General features: G+C 41.4%; 1 protein-coding gene across 1 annotated transcript in view; it reads left to right on the top strand.

Annotated features, from left to right (window-relative positions):
* The first annotated feature begins 247 nt into the window (after nt 1-247).
* The window catches only part of CTNNAL1 (catenin alpha like 1), a 57,956-nt gene continuing 36,388 nt past the window's right edge, over nt 248-21,815 (top strand). The window contains exons 1-2 of the mRNA XM_059836067.1: nt 248-379; nt 17,599-17,788. Coding sequence (XP_059692050.1) covers nt 248-379; nt 17,599-17,788 — 322 coding nt within the window. The remainder of the gene's footprint in view (nt 380-17,598; nt 17,789-21,815) is intronic.

Genomic DNA, 21,815 nt, shown 5'->3' with positions numbered 1-21,815 from the left:
AAGCGGGCGCTGTCCCTTTAAATTCCCTCCCAAGGGGCGTGGAAGGGGCCGCGAGGGGGTCTGAGCGCGCGCGCGCGCGGCATCGCCTGGCGCCCTGGCAGGGCAGCGGTGCCCCGGCGGGCGGGGGAGGGGCGCGGCGGGGGGCGGGGCGGAGCGGAGCGGGCCGCCGTCGTGCGAGCGGCGGGAGCGGAGTTGGCCGGGAGGGAGCCGGGGTGGTGACGGCGGGGGTCGCGGTCGGCTCCCCGCCATGGCCACGTCCCCGTGCAGCAGCAGCGGCGTCTCCTCCTCGTCCTCGTCGGGACTGTGCGCGGGCGCGGACGCGGGGCTGGAGATCCGCACGCGCTCCGTGGAGCAGACGCTGGTGCCGCTGGTGTCGCAGGTACAAATACCGCCGCGCGAGCCTTACCGCTCCCCGCAGCCCCCGAGGGTCGGGGGTAGGGCGGCAGCGGCCGGCTGCCGCCGGGGAGCCCGCCTCCCCCTTCCCGCCTGGGACGGGGCTCGGCCGCCGCCGAAGTTGGCGCGCTCGGGTCGCGGCGCTTCGTAGCCCCCCTTTCTCCGGCCGCTCGGGCGGCGGCGGCTTCTCTCAGCCGCGCCCCCTTCCTCGCGTCCCGGGCCCGGGGTGCCGCCAGCCGGGCCGGGCCGGGGCGGTATCCTGCGGCCGGAGCGTGGCTGGGGGGGGGGGGGGGATGCTGCTCGCATGTGGCCCCCCCCGAGAAAGACTCCGAAGTTCCCCGCAAGGTCGCGGTGCCGTTGCGTAACGCCCGTGGCCCGAAGGCGCTGCGGAGCCGGCGGCGGTTTGAGCCCCGGGGCGCCGCGGTCGGGGTCGGCGGGGCGAGGGGCTGGTGGGCGCTGGGCGGCGGAGCCATTCACGCGCCCGCCTGCACCGCCGCCCGAGTTGCCCCGGCTGCCCGCGTCTCTCGCCCGATGCTTTTCCGCGTGGGAGCCTTCTCCTGTTCTCCCGGCGTGGTGCTGGCCAGAGCCGCCGACTTCCAGGGGGTTCGGAGAAGCTTTGTGTTTTCGCGGTCTGGCCCGAGCGTTGCATTGGTTGGAGCTGTTGCCGCGCCCGAGGACAGTACCCGAATTTTAAGAAGTTAAATAATATGCAGACTGTGTCTTGGTGACCTCTTCACGTGTCCCGCACAGTGCTGAATGAGCTTCAAAAAATAAAAGTCAGGCTTCTGAGTGGTCTGCTAAGTAATTATACACCAGCTACTTCGGTGCTGGTGTTTTGGTTTGGGGTTTTTTTCGTATCTTTAGTTACAAAACTGGCGTTTGATCTACCCAATAAAATTTTTTTTCTTGAAAAATAATACATGAAAACAGAACAGTGTTTGCTGTATAGCATTTTTGTGCTTTGAGCACTGATTATTAAAGTTAGCAAGTCAAAACCAATCTGACAAATCTTTAAACAATGTGTAACAGCTATACAAAAGTAACTAGTCCTGGTGAGGTCAAGTTATGTTTATACCATCATAGCCCATCTGGAAACAAACTGTTGTAAACCTTGTTTTGTGTTTGTACAGCTGGGCTGCAGGAAGGGTTTGTGATGGGTAATTGTGTTTCTGTACTTACGGTAATTTGTCTTTCTCTGTTTGAAGAAATCGCAGTCAGTTCGAAGAAGCCCATCGAAGGGATTAAACCACTTGCTCCAAGGCAAAGTAAAATTAAAGATAAAAGTTCAATGAATTTTCTACTCCTGAAACAATTGAGAGAGGTAAAATATGGAGACCACTTTTAGGAAGCTTAAGAGCAAACAGAAACCCCCTCCGATTGCAAAGGCTGAATTTAATTGCGTGTGTTAAATTCTTGCTTTTAACAGATTTCTGTGAAGATGTGACACATTCTTATTCCTCGGGAATATTCTTTAAGACCAGTGGTCTTATTATATGTGCAATGAATCCTCAGAGACATATGTCATGTATGATTTTTCATTTTCAAACCTGTGACAGCATCTTCCAGAAGTGCTAAGCATCTTTTACTTCCCCTGTATACAGTGTAAGGTGTCTGAGCATTTGTGAATGCCCAGAGCTTACTGTTCTCCTGGTAAAGTGCTCCGGACTTCAGACGAGCTTGTTCCCTTGAAGCGTGAGCACTGAGCTCTGTTCAGATTCAGGCTGAAGTTGTTGACGGTATCAGCCGTAGCTCCCTACACTTACCTGATAAAATGCCCCACTTACTGTACTGGTTTATCAGTTCTGTCTGTACTGTTTCATCTAGATTACTCAGTAGAGGTCTCACTGGCTGGCTTTGTTTGGGTATTTATGCAGAAAGGGTGTTTATAGAGTACTTAATCTCATAATTTGTTTTTCTATTCTGCATAAGCTATGTATCAGCAGTAATGCTCAGGACTTTGTTTTTCTTGTTTTTCTGCTTGTATGAAATACACTTGCAAAGGGATTTGTTCTTGCTGTGAAGTTAACTTCACAGTTCACCCTTTTGTTAAAAGCTGAGAAGCACTACGTGATACTTGCATACTACTGAAAAAAAAAAAACCTAAGAATGTTGCTACTGCTTTTCACTACTTATTTTAAGCAAAGAGGAAACAAAAGGTGTCCTGTCTGATAAACTCACTTTCAGTCTCTCTTGTGGAGCTATATCCATTTTCTTTAGGCAAAAAAAAAAGACTGCATTGATTCTTACTTAAATTCATGTACTGTATAGCACATCGTCCTAATTGATTGTGTAATCCTGTAAATGCGTGTCTGACCGCTTGCTCTTACTCAGCAAATGTGAGGGTTATTTTTGTTTGATTTTTTTTTTTAATTGCACTGTGCAGCTTGATTTTTCTTACAGGCTATATAGTATCAGAGTATATTTGCTTTGAGCAGTGGTATAAGATTCCTGTTTTTCCGGCAGGAGAAATTACCCTTAGAGTCATTACTGGATGTGTTTATTAATAAATTTGATTTTAAAACTTACTATTCACAGAGTTAACCTAGGTCTTCATTTTCCTAGACCCTGATGTGGCCTTTTTCTAATAGTGCCACAAATGACAAAAGAAGACGGCAGATTTCAGCCACAGTATTAAGAATATTTGCGAACACTTCTTTTTCACTATCTGCATATCTGTACTGTGAAGAGAATCATTCTACAGTATTGTGCAAAGTATGTGGCATGCAGTTCAGAAAATACGGCTTTTGGGGCCAAACCCCGTAATTTTCTTCAGAACAAGTAGAATTCTGTTCTCCTGGATAGGTGTCTAGTTCAGAGTTCCACATGTAAGTAGTACAGCATTCTTTAAAACATAGACATCTCCTTCACTGCTGCTACCCATTTCCAGTCTAATTATGTTGAGTTTTATTTTTTTATGGAAAGTTTTTGGCAACACAAGTCAGGAAGGGTGTTAAAAGTGGTCAGTGCTGACTCATTTAATAACAAGTCATTTAAACAGTTGAGGAAAGGCGAAGACGGGGGGGGGGGGGGGGGGGGGGGGGGGGGGGGGGGGGAGCACTTTCCAGGATGTGGCTCCACCAGCGACTTCCTCAGCCGCCATTATGTACCTGTTTGCTAGTCTAGCAACAGTTGGGTATCTTCACAGCTGTAGGAGTCTGTCTGTCTGGACCTGTTCTAAGGAAGCACTCTGAGAAACTGCAGAGTAGGGTTTTGTCAACCTTCATAGTCAGACACTTGGGAAAAGTTCACCGTGGGGGAACTTTGAGCTCTGTCTGCATATGTTCCTGAAAGAACAAAGTCAGTTTTCGTAGTTGAAGGTGACCGATCCTCCAGCATCTTGAGTGTAGACCTGTGGGATGGATTACAGCTCACTGCTCAACCTTCAGAAAGCCCATTTTGTCATAGGCACGTTGGAGAATGATTGTGTGCCCACATGTTTCTGAACATGTTTTTCCAACTTTCTTGTTACAGGAGATTCTGTCAGAGGTTTTGGAATTGTCTTGACCTATATAGTCAAAATAAAAGCTTACATAACTACACAAAGCCCGTGATACCAGTGTTTTTGAATTTTGTTATTGTGAGTCTTAGATTCTGAATAAGTTAACAGTGGTACATGCCTTGAGGTGGGTAAAACAAACCTGTTCTTTACTATGGTATTGTTTCCTTGCTTTCTCTGAAGCTAGCTAAAATAATTCCCATTTCAGTAAACGTTATATAGTTACATAATGTTACACAATGTTCTGCCAGTATTCTGTTTTTCCAGAAGTTTCTGGAGTTATGTATTAGAGCCCAAAGAAGAACCAGCAGCTGATGTTTTCCCATTTACGTGAAAAGCTCACTGATGCAGTTTTCAGACTGAAGGCATGACTTTGGAATAGCCATACTGGATCAAGCTAGAGGTCTGTATATAATCAGTGACCTTTTCTCTGTTATTTTTTTGGTCAATTACCAGTGGTGTCCCACAGGGACTGATGTGAGGCCAATATTCTTTAACATCCTTATTAATGATCTGAATGTTGGAGTGATGGGCCAGCATGGTCAACAGACACGTGAACTCCCCCTACAGCAAGTTGGAGAGTGTCTGATCCACTGGAGGACAGAGCTGCTAGACAGAGGGACAGGCCGGAAAGATGATCTGACAGGAAGTTTGTGAAGTCCAACAAAGGCAGTAATACCAAGTCCTGCATCTGGGCTAGGATAACACAGGCAACAGCACAGGCTGGGATCAGGTGTCTGCAGAGGACCTTTGCGGGGAAAGACATGGGGGTTCCGGTGGACAAAGAGTTGAACAGGAGTCAGCAATGATGGCCAGCTGCACGCTGGGTTGTTAGCAGGAGTGTAACTGGCAGGCTGCAGAAATGGTTCTTCCATTCTGGCTGGCGCTTGTGAGACAGCATCTGGAGTACCAAATCCAGTCTGGGGCTCCTCAGTACCAGGGAAAACATTGACAGAGTGGATGGAGCATGTGACATAGGGGGAGAGGCTGAAGGAAGCAGGTTTGTTCCACCTCAAGAGGGGAGGTGTAATGGTCAGCTAGGACCTAGCTTCATATGGGAAGCTAGGATGGTACTTTCCTATCTGTATCACTTTAATGTGCAGTGATTTTTCATCTGGCCAATGGCAGGGTTTACTGTGTTCTACAACTACCCACCTAACGGGCAGGTATGGAGAAGACAGAGATAGACTGATCCCAGACGTGTGTGGTGATAGGACAAGAAGCAATGGACAGAAGTTGGAACATGGGAAGTTCTGATAAGATTCAAGAAAAGGCCTTTTCCAATGTAAGCATGGTCAGACAGTGGATGAGGTGTGCAGAGCACCTACAGAGTCTGCAGTTTTGGAGATGTTGGACGAGGCCCTGAGCAACATGCTCTAACTGGAGCTGGCTTGAGCAGGGAGCTGGACTAGATAACCTTGGAAGTCCCTTTCATCATAAACAAGTCTGATTTTTTTCATGGAGGTATGTATTGTAATGAAAAGATCTTGCTGCTGAGGAGTAATGGTCAGCTAGGACCTAGCTTTCATATATGAAGCTAGAATGGTACTTTCCCATCTATATCACTTTAATCTGCAATGATTTTTTTTTTTAATTGTCTGACATTTTATTCCCTGGTCAGTGTTGCAAGATGTTTCTGCAATTCTGTAGTCAGACCTTATCTACTGTCCTGAATAACTTAGGATCACCAGCAAATTTTCATCATTTTATTACCTGCTTATCTCTCCTCCCTGTTTATGATTATGTAGAATAGTCCATGTCCAAGTGCAGGTTTCTGTGACACTCCATTGGTCATCTTCCTCTATTAAAGTAAGCAATCATTTACTTCCTGCCTTCCTTCATCTTTCTTCTCATCATTCTATCTCTTAATTAGTTAAATATTCGTACAAAGGGCCTTCTTAATTTTCTTCTGGACTTTGTTTCCTAGTTTTTTTTCTGCAGAGTGCCTCTTTATCCATGTAGTTTGTGATCTCTGCAGAGAAATCTGGTTGTTTGGTGAGGCAGGAATTCCTTTAACAAACACCATGTTGAGTCTTTGCCAGTACATCATATTTATTTGGGTGTCCTCTACTTCTGTTCTAATTTTTTTAATTGATTTGCCTTGTACAAGTGGCAGGCAAGCTCCATACCTCAACTATCTATCTAGTTTTAAGGAGGAGATTGCATGAGAAAGTTGATGTAATCCATTGCATCTTCGAGTCCCTTGAAATCTTAGTGAATAACATCTAATGTTGGCAAGTTGTTCCAGTTCGTTTTATCTAATATTTTCATAGCCTCTTCTGCAGTCACTCTGATTCCACGCAGATTTGCCGAGTACATCACGTAGATTCTGGAGTAGGGATCACTTCACTTTCTTTTATAGTTGAGCACAGGTAAGAGTAGCTGCTCTGCTCTGTTCTTATTTTCTGCCGAAGGGATGGGGCAAAGCTGTGTTAAGGAAGTAACTGAGTATATCACGGTTATAGCTCCTGAAAAAACGGACTGTAATAGCTGGTAAATTACTGTATGTTTAGTGGAACTGATGTTATTCTCCATGGAACTGAACAAGCATGTTCTATCAAAGAGATTTTTAAGAGAAGTGTAAAACTGTAGACCTGGAGTTCAGTACACTACTTTTCCATTACACCGGTCTTGAATTTTGTCTGTAGGCTAGCAGTGTCTTTGGGGAAGCTGTTCTGTGGTCTCATTGGCTTGGAAGTCCTCAGGTCAATGGAAACTACTGGGTTGCTCATGTTGTACCCAATAGCAGCAGAACTCCGAAGAGCAACTCGCATTCAGTTCTTCAATATAGTTGTAGATGTGGACCTTAGTATGTCTCCTTACTGAAGGGTATTTCCTCTGGATGCAGCAAGGGAGCTTCATAAGATTTTTTTTTTGGGATGTATGCATGTGTGGCACCCGCATTGGCCAAAACCTATGTAAGAGGTTTATATATGATAAGTGGCATACATACACATGATACCTTTCAATGACTGTTCATTTCTTCTAAACTTAATAGCTGCAAAACTAGTATTCTTGGGAATTATTCAGTCATGGATTTGTCTTAATGTATTTTTTTGCTAACAGCTTTAAAGCAGAGTCCTCTATTAGGAGCACTGTTAGACTTCTAACTTGATATAACTAGCTTTTTATTCTTGGAAGTCTACAAAGACTGTGGGGAGAAAAAAAAACCACCATGTTTTCCCTATCTGTTTTTCCTCCACGACATGCATCAGTCTTGTATAAAAGGTGATGTTTGAATGTCTGTAGTCATCATATTGTATTGCAGTACAGGCTTATTACATACCTACTTTTGAACTTGTTGCGGATCAAATGCGTTCTCTCTCTCTCTCCTTTAGAGACTAAATAGAAGTGTCTCATGCTCTCTGGACAACATTCATAAAATTAAGGAATATGTGTAGTCTCATTCCCTTCCTGAACTTCAGCATTCAGTCCAAGCTCTCATCAATTTCAACTTACTTGCATTTCCAATGCAGCAGATGTACTGAGAGATTTATTCCAGCAAGTCCCTTGGCTGCCTTGTTTCACTAGGCATTTTTTTTGGTACCTCTAGGTCTTTCTGTTTCCCACCTCTAAGGTGCTAAAGGGTTCTTATGTTGTTGGCTGTTCTTGCTCCAGTATGGTGCCAGGGCTTGCGCTTTGCCCTGTATGGCTGTTTTTGGCAGATGGGAAAATTCCTTTTTGGAAAAAGTAGAGTAATCTGTATTAGTCTTACACTCATTGCTTTCTTCAGTGTATCTGAGGAAAAAAAAATCTGAGCGCACCCCTTTTAAAATGCTTCTTGGGTACTAGTCTTTATCCTTCAGTACTTTAAAAATTCTGGTAACTTGCAAGCTTTGAGAAGCTGTTTCTCCCCTTTTCCAGGATTTTCTTCTTTGTGAATTAATTTGGTGTTCGCTTTAGACTTGAGACTTGGCACTACTGTTGAGTAATAAAATTATGAATTATGGCTTAGAGGCTTGCGTTGTAACTTGTACTAAGTAAAGCAAACCTGCTGCTAAACTCTTTTTAGTTTACATCCTGTACCGCAGACCAACTGTGCTGTGGATGCAGAGTCGTATGCATTTAACTCTGCTGGCGAGTCTGGAAGCATACAGTATGCTGTCTTTGTACAAAGTTGCACCTCATTAGTGTCAATTAGCCACTAACTCACTGACTCTTCTGCTCCCTTTGGTTCCATAGGTATTGCGGGTTAAGTTGTGAGCTTGTGTTTTGTATTATGAATCCTCCACTCGATACGAGTTCTTTTTTTTGGAAAATGAAGCTTGCAGCAGCTCAACTGTTATTCAGCCTACACGAGGTACTCTGTGTCCCTAAAGGAGCCTGATTCTTTCTCTTTGATTTATGCAGGAAAGTTAATCTTAGGAGTTTGTCATCTGGTTGTAGATAATGTGATTACTTCAGTCACAGTATCAGTTGTATCTCTGGGCTGATGTGGTTGTAGGTTTCCTTTTACTGAGGCTAGTTTTTAATTGAGAGCTATTTAGTCATTGAAGCTGGGTTGTTACGAAACAGTGAAAGGGAAATAGCTAATAATTTACAGTTGTGATTTTTAAGGTATGCTGGGGAGCACAGGGATGCCTTAGAATATTCTAAATAGGTAAATGAAATTATTTTGTTATATTAAAAATTAATGATGTTAACATCACTAATGATATTCTGCTTTACAAGAAAAATTACACTTGAACATTTTATCACATGAGCAGCAGCACTACCATGAAACAGCTGTGACTTGAGGGCTTTTTTTCTGTGAACCCTTGGATGGTGAAATTGGCTTTGAGTTAAGCTTGGCTCCTGCTTTATAATATTCAGTACTTTAGTCTTTGATGTGATAAATGAGTCAGAGTAATGTTTCAAGTAGCTGAAGTAAGATGCTTCTTACTGACATAGCTGAAAATCAATTGCTCTTTTTCTATGGAATATTATCTTTCAAATTTATGAGATCTGATTAATGGCTTTTCTATAGATTAAACAAATTTTTGTAGTTCTCCAGCAGAATGAGTATTAAATCAGAACTGCCTCACAGTGATCCTGCACGAAAAGAATTAGAGCAACTTTCTTGCTATTCAGCATTGTTAACAGATGGTTTTAGACAGGTTAGGTAGGGAAATCCCCAAAGGGTGAATTATGAATTAATGATTGCAAACAACTCTGATTATAGTTTAGTAAAATTGCTGTATGGTACTATGAACCTATGGCTTTCTGCATCAATTCATTTCATGTTTATTAATTCATTGACAAAGCATAACCCTTGCTAGATAGAGCCTTAAATGATAATTTTTACTCACTGAGTTATATTGCATTCCATCAATAGCCTTGTTTAAAACTAGTGGGATAAATGAGTAGTGCTGTAGACTCTAATGCCAACTTCTAACTGTTAATCTACTCTAGATACTGAATGGGATGATTTCTTGGTTTTATATATAAAAGGAATTCTCGAATGGTAAGATAACTCCTAAACACAAGTTACAAAAATAATTTATGAGCAAATCCTAAGGTTCTTTCAGATGTATATGGAAGAATAAAAAATTGTGCAGATGCTTTTGTCTTAGAGAAACATTTTTATATTGACTTTTTGTATTAAGCAGAATGAATATAAACACTTAAAACCACACAAATAATGTATTTTCAAATAGCAATAAAGTAAAATTGTGCCGTGGTAACGTAATGTTGTAAACATGGTTTTTGGGGTGGGTTTTTTTGTTGTTTCATTCACAGGTGTCAAAATTGTTTAGAAGGGTAATATTGTCCAAAGTTGCAAGTGCTTAACATGTAGGAGTTAGACCACGTATGGAATGTTCCCTTTTAATTATCAAAGATTCTGTATTGTATCTCAATGTTACCTTTAAATATTCTTAAATTTTCCAACTGAATGAGTTGCCCTTGAGCTCTTCAAGGAAACAATCAGAAGAATATACAGGGTCTTTAACATAAATAAGGTAATGGTTCCTGGATTATATGAAGTTTTTGTTTTGTTTTACACTCCCCTAGGTGGATAGTAGTTGGATTTGCATAGCCTTTTCCAGCGCACACTGTACTTCTCTATTAATCCCTAGGGCAAGTATGTGCTTTTCAAGATGAAATACCAGGTGTTACTCTGAATTGAAGTGGTATCTCAAAATGCTGCTAAGGAAGCCTTCTCTAAAAAAGGCTGGAGGAACCCTCCTGCCTGCAACACGCAGTGCAAGATGGTTGAGTGGCTGGTATTCATGCCAGTGATGCTGCCTGTTCATGGGACTAACAAGCAACTCTTTCTGCATCTTCAGGAGCAAGTCCCGATTTGAAGAGAGAGAATTCTCAATTGCAGGTGGTATCAGTGTGTTGTCCCTGTTACAACCTTTATTACAATGTCTGAATTTTAGATCCACCACAGTGGCTTTTTTTTGAATAAGCAGCTCAGAGCTGGCTCGGGCATTGTTTGCACAAGCAGTAGAAGGTTAGGTACATTAACAAAGGCAAGTTAGGGAGGAAAGCCACAATAATCATTTGCCATTCAGCCTCTGTTTTTGAGGTTACCTGATCATGTTAGTAAATTGAGATATTTCTGAGGCTTGCATCTCTCTGGTGCTGAAAACATGTCTCCATCTGTTTTGACCACATCTGACAGTACACTTTAAACAATGAACTTCCCTCTGAGTTGGTTTTGTTTACTTAGGATTGCTCATGCCCAGGATTTCTAGGTACAGAATGAAAAAGGGTAATAGCTTTGTTTATGAAATCTACCTATTTGGGTAAGAAGACACTGAACTAGAGGGCAACAGGAGCAGAGGAAAATGTACTGGCTTGTACACCCCTAAACCTAATTAATGGGTCTGTTAGCTTATGTTCACTTTTTCTAGTGAGGTAGTTAATGGATTTCAGCAAACTTCAAGACATCAGTTGAGTTAGAAAGCCAATTCACAATGAAAAGTGCAGTAAAGGCCATTTTATTTTTGGATGCATTTTATGATAGGTAAGTGCCTGTTTTCTGATGTTCAGTATACTTGTTGATGCATGTATCATATAATCAGAAGAGGTTAAATTGGACTTTCAATTTGAAAAATGGTTTTTGCTAATTTGTGTCAAGTTGCTCAAAGGTGCAAATTTCAGTCTGTAAACTTCCATACATCTTTTCAAAAAGAGAAAGATGCTGGAATTTGAACTGTCTGGAAATGAAGATCTTTATCATCACCACTCATTTCTATAGAAATTCTGAAGACACCTTTTGTGGGGGAAAGATAGGGCAGTCCTCTGATTTGTAAGGCATGTAACAATCAGAGTAAACAAGTTAGCTTTGGTTGACTGTGGTCAGGCCTCACTGAGCATTCTCCAGTGATCAGTCTCTTCCTCCTCTCTTCCCTGTGTGGAAAAAAGAAGGGAGGATGGCAGAAGTGCAGGTCAGTTTTCGTGTATTTTTCTGCTTCATATCTGCAGATCACCGGTGATTCCTGTTTTTAAGGAGTCTGTGAAAAGTGAACATTAAAAAGCAAGCATATTTCTCCTCTACAGTGGTGTTACTTTAGTAACATTAGTAAAGTAATTCAAACCTCCACATAATGTCTAAGAGTCCACAAGTTGCAAGAACTAGTCAGCTGTGTTCATTCCTTTTTTTTTTGTTTTTCCGGAGTTCCTTTTCACAACAACTTGCAAAATAAGTTGGAAATAATTTAACTTCACTTGAAAAAAGAATTCTGAAGTTTCCAGAGTTTTCATTACTTTGAAAAAAACCCCACAAATCCCCAAATCCCCAAAAAAACACACTGGAGGAAATAAATTGGTGACATCAAAGTACTACATCTGAATTGAACAAGTTCGTCTGTATCACGTTTTGCATAATCATTTTCTCAATGGTGTTTGGTTTAGATCTTGAAATTTAAAGGGCCCTTGGTTTTCTAGGAATGCGTTCAGCACAAAGAAAGGGTATTCACTGCTATAGTACAGTCTTGCTGGGAGTTGAATCCTTTCTTTTGATCTCTTAACAATTCCAAGAATGTATAACAAGTATGTAGCAATGGTACTAATAATTGAGCTGTATTCGAATTTGAAGTTGTGTACTCTTGTCTTCCCTGGCAAACTCTACAAAGACATCTGAAGTAGGTTTTGAAGCCTAGATCTGAAGGAGGTGAAGAGGACTGTTCTCACCCCTTCCAGATAATATTTTCTACCTGTTGCAGCTATTGTGCTTGTGAGAAGTGCACAATTAAACATTGTGGTGTTTTAAAATGAAGTGTACAATTTGCAGTTAACCAAAAATCTGGTTATAACTGCGATATAGCTAATGTCTCATTTGCTTGTTTTATGCTCTTTTCTAGGCAACCATGTTTGGGTACTGTAGGATGTAATAGGTTAGGTATACCAGTGATCTGGTTTGGTAGGGCTGTTCTTGTGTTGCTTGCCAGCTTCTACTTGTCACAGCAGGTCCTGAATTGTACCTTCTTCCTTTTCAGAGGTGGCTTATCAGCTTGTTAGACACTACACGCGAAAGATTGCCTGAGGTTCCTCTAAGCATGTTAGCATTTGCCCACAGATAAGTGAACCAGCTTACAGGTTGTTAAAGTAGTTTATTTCATTTGCTTCCCTGAGGGCTTTTATGAAAGATGTGTACAAAAGCAATGAGAAAATGCTTTTAAAAAGCCTTCAGGTAAAGGTACAACTAGAACAGTCTCAATACCACAAGCGTAACAGAACTCAGCAGCCTTGGACATGCAGCGTGTTTGTACTGCCCTTCTAGACACCAGTGCATAGGCAGTATGAGGAAAATACATAAATATGGGATAGCAGGATCATACCACTTCTTGGAAGCTGTTCTTTTACAGAAGTAGTGACTCAAAGTCCTTAATGATGTGTTGGGGTCTGTGCGATTTCTGCAAGAAGGGGTTGGTTGCCCCTTTTGAACAATAACGTGTAAAAGAAACTGTTCTGGTTCAAGTGCCCATAAAGCAGAGCAGCTGTCTCAAATAACGTTTTCAGGATAAGTAGAATATGGATTCTTACAGTTAACTAGCACATTAGTAGTTAATGCTGTTGCATTTCATTTTGGTTAATCTTCTCCAGCCTTTGAAAACTTTCGAAGTTGAGTTTCTACAAAGTTTATTTGTGGGATTTTCCTACAAAATGAAAACTAAGTAGGAAGATAAGGCTTTCCAATTCTAAAAATCTGTACATTAGCCAGACTTCTAAAAAATATTTCAGTGCTTGAAATTGTAGAAAATGCTTAGTAAGACTTTCATTAATGCCTGGACAGGCATCTAATCTTAATAGACTTTTGATTTCTAGGACAGGTAAGCAGGTCGTCCCTGTTCACTTATCAAGATCCCTGAGGCTCTTGTCTTTTGTGATGAGAAGTCTATGTGACAATTGTGCTTGTAGCGCTTGTGGACTGGATGTCAAATGCCAGCTGCTGCTTCTGTGCTTTCTCACACATGTGGTTGTATTCTGTAGCAGATGTGGGTGTTGAAACGACGTGTGCTGCTGTCTGGCTAAATGAGTCTGAAGACCTGTTTGTCCTTAAGTAGTACACAAGACCTAATGAGATACAGTACCTACAATGTAATATTAGAAGTTTCCTCCCTACCCCACGCCCCCAAACTCAAGATGAACTAATAAAAGTATGGGCACTGTGAGAAAGGCCTTTTGACCAAGTTTTCTACATGTCCTATTGAGTGCAACTGAATTTACTTTACAGCACACTTCTACTGTAGGGGTTTGTAGCTTCTTCCCTAGTATGTAGTGCTATTTCATTTTCTTAGCAAAGGCTTTCCATTCCTGGTGTTACATTTGTTTTTTAGAAAGGAATTGTCTACCATTATGAAGTTAATGGAAAGTAGAAAGCAGATAATACACAAAATGGAAGAGGAGCTGTTACTCTAAGGATGCTCCAGGACTACAGCTAAACCTCATTGCATAGAGAAAACATCTTGAATTTTTTTTCTAGCAGGAAAACTGATTAGTGTGAGGCAGTAACAAATACTACTTTTGAGAGTCTAAATTGTCCTGTGTACAATGTGGGTACTTACCCAGGGAGGGGGGTGGATAGGGTATTTTCCAACACGACTTCTCAGTTTAACTCTTGTGTTTGTAGCAGTGGCTGTGAAATAGCTGTGTTTCCCCTGGTTTTATTTATAGTTGTCTATAAATACTTCCTGAAATGCAATCTCTTAAGTGTCACTTAATTCTGTCATGCAAGACTTAATTACACTGATAATAAATAGACATTAGAATATTTTTAGCTGCGCATACGCTCATGATGCTTCCTGAGCATGAAGCTTGTAACGACTTAAATGTCAGTATCTGAAGGCTCAAAAAGCCCTGAAAACAGCTGCTCGAAAACTGCCACAACTGAGCTTGTTTCCTTAAACGTGAAGTACATCTTGATACTTTATGGCTATATATGTTAGTTTCAGTAAAGTACTTGGGAAAAGGCCATTTTTCTGGGGCTGGTTATAACAAATGACAAAAGATCATAACTGACAATTTCTTGAGACTGCACACTCCTTAAGCTGATTGTCTCAAATCTCAGACAAGCATTCCATGGAAATAGTGTAAGAGCCCACATTAAACAGAGCATGAATACCATCAAAAGGACGGTTTCCTTTCTAGGACCTGATCAGTAAATTCTTAAGTAAACAGCATGTAACGTATTGCTCTTGTTCAGAGAGACTTGCAGGTAATCTTTTCAGCTGTTAACTCCTGCCCAAACACCACAGATGTTAGTGACTGGGTGATACATGATCAGAATACAACAGACTAAATATTCGGGAGGTGTTAAGCTTAAAGGAGAGCTTAGATAGTGTTCTTGAAGTCATCGGGGTTCCTACTGTTTAAAAAAAAAAAACACAAAGAAACACAGCAGTAATAGTTCTGGTCTGGTTGCAAATGGACGGGCTGCAGGGGAAAAGCAATTCTTTGTAATCTAAAATATCCTTAAATGGTGCAAGTTTTCACTCATTCAGTTTTTGATAGGCTCTTAGGGTATCTTTGGAGGAAGGTGGTTGGTTGTTGCGGAGAAAGTTCCTTGTTAGGTTTCTTGTGGGTCTTTGCTTTTCTTCATTTAACTTGTCCAATTTTATATCTGTTTTAAATGTTGTTTAAAAGTCAGGAGCAAAAACTTTACTTATTCTTTATTTTAGAAGCTGAGCTTATTGGCCTTCTAATGCTCATTGCTTTATTTGTATCCTGAAGCAAATGGTATTGTATGCCTCTCCCCAACACTCCTCCAGTTGTACTGCTTAGAGATTATTATTTTTTTTTTTTTTTACTATGGTCTGAACTGGTTACATAATCTTTGTGCTGCTTATTAGCATCACAGTTTCCTTCAATTTAACACTTAACATACAAGGGAAATTCCTATCCTTGCCCAGTTAAGATCTTGTTTGTTAGTTTTTTAACCTTGATTGTTAATTATATGTTTGATTAAGTCTTGAAAAGAATCTGAAACTGCAGTTGCTATTACCTCTGCTTTTTCATAACTTTATTTTAAATGGAGCATATACCTGGATTTATACCTGTCACTCTTAACACTTCATGAAGGAAAGAGAAAGATATTTCTTAGAATTACACATTCTTCTTGTTTGCACAGCAATGTTTTCTTCAGGTGGCAGAAGCCCATCTGTGCCGGAAGAACTTTCCTCATGCCTTTGGCATTATTAAGCATTTTACATTTGGTATATGTCTAACTCATGTTTCTAGAACCAAAGAAAGCCCTTTTTCCATTAGCTGATATATATTTCCTATCATCTTCCATCTCCTTCTTTTATCATGACTTACCTATTCCTATTTCGGGGCTGTTTGTTACTTACTTTTTTATAACATCCTATGCAAATTTTACTATATTAGTACAGGCTGTATTTGCTACATCTAATGTCATAACATTGATCACACTTGAAATAGGTGTTATATGAAGCTGTTTGTCTTGGTATCTTTCCCATGTCTTGACCAACTTCTGTTTTTAATACTGCAGACTTGAGTAAAACAGCTCCTGGCATTCAAAACTAGTCCCAGTAAGGTGTTAAAAACCACCACTATTTTGTCCCCCAGAAATACAACTCAGTGATATCTGAAGGGTAAGCCTTGGATGTTGATCAAATTATGAAGCGGAACAGTTCCTACACTGCTTCTTGCTCTTTGCTTGGACCCAATGTGAGCATTACAGGTACAGCTCCTATGTTCTTGTCCTACCATAGGCTTGACTGGTAGGAGAATCTGTGAGTGAACGGTGATTTATGGTTTTTTGAGGAGCAGACAAAGACATCTGTGATAACGCTGGTACAGCTGAGGTGTTCAAACATGTAATTCATTCATTCATGTTCTGAAATTCTCTCAGCAGACATCTTTAAGCCCCTGGGGATGTGGTTTACAGTGCAGTTCTGTGGGCATTTTAAACCATGCTCCTGCTGAATGCGGCACTTGTGCCCATCTTTCTCTCTCCAGTCTGCACCTTTTCCCTTTTGCCACCAAAAGTTTTCATACAGCTGTGCAGTGAACTGGACTGGGCAAGTGCTTATGAGGAAAACTAAACTAACAAACATCACCTTCTCCACAGCTCAGGTTTAGCTCACATCAGATAAATTCATTACAAAAATGGGAGAGGGAGGCAAGGACAGGCAGGACTATCTTTGGCAACAATGATGGCTTTTTATGCTGGTTTAGGATGTTCAGACTACAGAATTCGACTTCTGTCCTGCATCTCACTAGAAAACGATTTTCATACAAAAAATGTAAAGCTCCTATACTGCTTGTAATGCAGTTTGTAATTAGTTAATTCTGAGTGGCAGGATTGCACGCTGTTCTCATGTTTGTTTGCCTTGGTCAAGAAGCTACTTCTGCATTACCTTTCTCTTTGGGTGGGCAAGGGATCTCTTTGTTTCCTCACGTTTGGTGTTCTGGGCAAATCTTTAGTCTCCTGCAGCCTGTTTGAATCAGAAGGTGATCTCTGGCTGGTGTGATCCAAAGAGAAATGTGTAGTGCAATGTAGTGTAGGGCAGAAAAGCTGATACAGGATGTGGAATTCAGAATAAGAATGTCCTTACAAATTGTTTTACTGATAACTTGCATCTAAATGGCAAACTTCTTCTGAATTCTAGAAAACACATGTTATGGAGGATGTTCAAGTTATGAGTACAGTGGATATTTTAATGGGGGAAGGGCTGGAATGCTTCAGATTATTTCTACAAGGTGAATGGTTCTTTTTTGTGTAAAGACTGTGCTACTGCTTTTCTTAAAGCCTGCCTTAATCAATTGGATAAAACATCATTTAGAAAGGCTTATTTCAGTTAAAGCAGCCAAAGCTCCCAAATAGTAATTGATGAGTGTGTTTAGTTACCTGGCAGCACAAAAACTTTGTAAGATTTCCAATGCTGGCAAACCAAAAATGGTGTTGATATGTCTACTGTTGTACTTCTCAGAGTTTACTGTGTCTGTAGTGCGAAAGCCTGTTGAGAGACCTAGGGCAGCTTATTTTAATACTGCAAATGGGAGGAAAAACAAAATCCCTCAATTCATTTGAGATGTGGGATAAGCTGAGATCACAGCAGATGAGCAAACTTAATTATACTCCAGATTTTTTTTTTTTCATTGTCTGAGGTTAAATGATACCTCATGACTCAACACTAAATTTTACTAGTTAAGTATGGTAAAAATCTGTTACTGATTCAGTTCAAAACTTGCCTTTAGTACTAAAGTTAGAATGTCTTCTTGCATACAGTTCTAATAATTAACTCTCTTGTTCACAGATAACTACTCTTATTAATCATAAGGATAAACCAAAGCGTTCAGACAAGACTCTGCAAGCAATTCAGCGAGTGGGCCAAGCAGTTAACCTGGCAGTTGGAAGATTTGTTACAGTAGGTGAAGCTATAGCCAATGAAAATCATGAATTGAAAGAGGAAATGAGTGTTGCTTGCATCGAGGCAAGGAGAGCAGGTATGTAGTTACTCGTGAAATTTGTAAACTGTTGTGCTTGTGCCATTTTTGGCACACTATTTTTAGTGTCAGGAATAATGTAAGAACTTTATTATTTAATTGTTTACCCCTCTTCTGCTGGTTCATTCAAGGCCTGATCTGTTACCTGATTTTGTCACTTACTTAAATTGCTGTCATCTTATGAACAGGGAATGGCATTGTGTGTTGGCTTTGATTTTTAGAGGATCTTTTGCCACAAGAAATCACCTGACTGCTCTTTATTTTATGATGTTACTACAGACAAAGAGCGGAGTGTTGAGAATACAACTTTAGAGTTTATTGCTCTCAGGCTTAAACAGTGGAGTATTTGAAGTAATTTGAGTGTTATGCTATTGAGGTCACTGCATTCTAAATCTGAATGTCTGAATGAAAGTCAGTGTCAACCCATATTTCATCAGGACTCAGCAAGATGACTCACATTAGTCATCTGATGACTTGCCTCAGTAGAATGAAAATCAAATTGTATTTGTCTTTTTGCTGGATTCAACTTTTGTTGCAAACGTGCCGTGTGTGTGGATTGAATGTGAAGTATGGATAATTGATTGAAGTGCCTGCTGTCACCCTCCTCTTTCCCCCAGAAGCTTCTGTCTAGGCAAATAGTGGGTTATGTTCTCTGATACTGTAAGAGAATGTCAGTGTCATGCTAGAAACTACTTTCCTAGATACTAAATACTGTTCCTTGCATGATATTTCAGTGGCTCGTAGTAAAGGTATATTCTTACATCTGCAAGTGCAGCCTTCAAGAAGATCACATCTAGAAGAACGTTTCCTTTGTTGTTAGTGGTGGTGGGATTTTGTTTTTTCTTTCAAATACATTTGAATCATGGGAAATTCTGCTTGAAGCTTTTCCTGTTTAAGCAAGTGGAAGTACCTACAGGTGTGACAGACTTTCTGCTTACTGTGGCTTCAGGGAGACAATCTTGAGCTTCCAGATGTGGAGGTGAATAAATGACCCTTCAACATTAATGTCCTTAACTGCAGAAGGGAGTAGTACTCTACTCCAAGACATGGGTTACTGTATTTAAAACTGATCTGTTAAGATAAACAGTGGACTTGTGGGTAAGTGCTTGCTTTTTATCTTTTAAATAACCTCAGAAGCCTGAGAAACTTGCCTTTTGGTGTCCTAGACAGTATATTTCTTGCTGAATCACTGTGCCGGCCTCAAACTTTGGGGATGCAGTTCATGATATTTTTGTTATTTAAAAACAAAAAAAGCTTAGAAATTGAGCATGGTACTGTAAGAAATCCATTGAAAAACCCTCAACCATTAGTCACAATGTCTAGAGACATGCTGCTGATGAATGAGTGTTTTTGTGATTTGAAGGACTACTCTAGATAAACTTCAGACTGAAAATTCATGGTCGCTCCAGTAAACTTGGCTGCAAACAGAGATGTCCTAATTTGAAAACATGCTATTTGTTATGTGAAGCATATGTTTTCTCTTCAGAGATCCAAGTAAAAAGCTGACAAGCCAAAATTGCCAAAGTTTACGTCGATAATCTCAGCTGCTACAAGAGCAGTGCAGTCTGGATCTCCATCGCTTGACTTGCCAGTTATGCTGTGGTGTGGTGGGTTGACCCTGGCTGGACACCAGGTGCCCACCAAAGCTGCTCTATTACTCCCCTTCCTCAGCTGCACAGGGGAGAGAAAATATAACTAAAGGCTCGTGGGTCGAGATAAGGACAGGGAAATCACTAACCAATTACCATCACGGGCAAAACAGACTCGACTTACAGAAATTAATTTAATTTATTACCAATCAAAATCAGAGTAGGGTAATGAGAAATAAAACAAAATGTTAAAACACCTTCTGACCACCCCTCCTTTCTTTTGAGGCTTAACCTTACTCCCGATTTTCTCTGCCTCCTCCCCTCAAGTGGCGCAGGAGGACAGGGAATGGGGGTTGCTGTCAGTTCATCACACATTGTCTCTGCCGCCTTCCTCCTCAGGGGGAGGTCTCCTCACACTCTTCCCCTGCTTCCACGTGGGGTCCCTCCCACGGGAGACAGTTCTCCACAAATGTCTCCAACGTGAGCCCTTCCTATGGGCTACAGTTCTTCACGAACTGCTCCAGTGTGAGTCCCTTCCACGGGGTGCAGTCCTTCAGACACAGACTGCTCCAGCGTGGGTCCCCCACGGCGTCACAAGTTCTGCCAGCAAACCTGTCCAGCGTGGGCTCCTCTCTCTCCACGGGTCCTGCCAGGAGCTTGCTCCAGCACGGGCTTCCCACGGGGTCAGAGCCTCTTCTGGGCACCCACCTGCTCCAGCGTGGGGTCCTCTGGGGTGGGTATCTGCTCCACCATGGACCTCCCTGGGCTGCAGGAGGACAGCCTGCATCACCGTGGGCTTCACCAGGGGCTGCAGGGGAACCTCTGCTCCGGCGCCTGGAACACCTCCTCCCCCTCGTTCTTCACCCACCTTGGTGTCTGCAGAGTTGTTTCTCTCACAGATTCTCACTCCTCTCTCTGCTGCTGTTGTTGCACAGCAGTTTTTTTTCCCCTTTTTAAATATGTTATCACAGAGGGACTACCACCATCGCGGATGGGCTCGGCCTTGGCCAGTGGTGGGTCCATCTTGGAGCCGGTTGGCTTTGGCTCTCTCGGACACAGGGGAAGCTTCTAGCAGCCTTTCACAGAAGCCACCCCTGTAGCCTCCCCGCTACCAAAACCTTGCCATGCAAACCCAATACATGTGGCCAAGTGCTTTTTCACCCTACCAGTGTATCCAGGAGGAGCTCAGAATCTAAAAGTAGTCTGCAGTATTTTCTTTCACCAAATGGTTATATTTTTCTAGGCTGTAAGTTTTATTTCCTGTTTTGCAGTAATATGCCTCAATGTAGAGGAGTGAAGATACAGACTGTTTACTTTTCTGTCAAGCCTTACATTTACCTTGGCATGGGTCAGTTATTCTCTCTTTGAGCTATCTATTTGAGATCTAACTGAAGACTTATATGGGAAATTCAGTATATCAAACATGTTTGCTGCTGGTTTTTTGTTTGGTGTTTTTTTGTGCCAATATTATATCTGTGGACTGTTAAGTAAGGTAAGAGAGTCCTTTGTGCAGAGAAATTCGTATGGATAGCTGTCCTCCAAATTCAGTCTCTGAATGCAGCTGCTCAAGTGCCATTTTGAACAACTTTGGTGTTCCCAAGCAAGCTAATAAAATCTCCTGGCCAATTATAGCCAAGAATATTGACTTGTATAAAAGAATCCCATGTTCTGATGGCATGGGCAGCAGAAAGCCCTTGCTGTTTAGGACAGAGGATGTTGTACAGCTGTTCATAATTCTGTTTAGCCGATAAATTAGATGGTGCCTTGAAAAATAAAGGGACACTTTGTTGGGTGTAGAAGATAGATTTCATCACTAAAGGATTTAGAACACTAAGCATCTCAGTTGCTAAGAAAAGTAGGGAGTCTTTAAATCAATTGCATATCCTGCAGAGGCTTTGAAAGATGACAGATGTTGTATCTGTCTCTTGTGAAGGGTATAATCAGTGATCTGAAGTATTTCAGACTTGTTATGTCTATTTCCTTGTAATAAACCTTGTAATTTGACTGACTCAAAATAGAATCATAAAACACTGCAGAGGGTCATGTAGCAGATTTTGCCTAACGTTAGTCTTGCGCTGTGTCAGTGTTTACAATGACAGTATAGTAGTGGAACGTAACTTGGAGCAGCACATTTTTAGATGCCCATCTGTGATTTTTTTTTTTTTTTCCCCCCTCCAAAACTGGGAAAGACTGGTTAATTTAAAAGGGAAAACACATGCCAAGAATGAGTTAGTGTCATAACATTTTCAGTATTCTCTGCCAGTTGACTACATAGCCCTAAAGGAAGACATGGAGTAAAATGGAAGCAATAAATGGTGCTATCCTATTTTTGCCTTTTCTTTTAGTACAGAAAATGATTAAATTAAGAAGGTTGAAAACTAACAATTTAAAATGGATAAACAGAATCACAGAATAACTTGGGTTGGAAGAGACATTTA

Source organism: Gavia stellata, chromosome 3 (genome assembly GCF_030936135.1).
Source record: "Gavia stellata isolate bGavSte3 chromosome 3, bGavSte3.hap2, whole genome shotgun sequence".
Taxonomy (NCBI): Eukaryota; Metazoa; Chordata; class Aves; order Gaviiformes; family Gaviidae; genus Gavia; species Gavia stellata.
The sequence above is the reverse complement of the archived record's forward strand: the minus strand, read 5'-3'. Positions and strand labels throughout refer to the sequence as shown.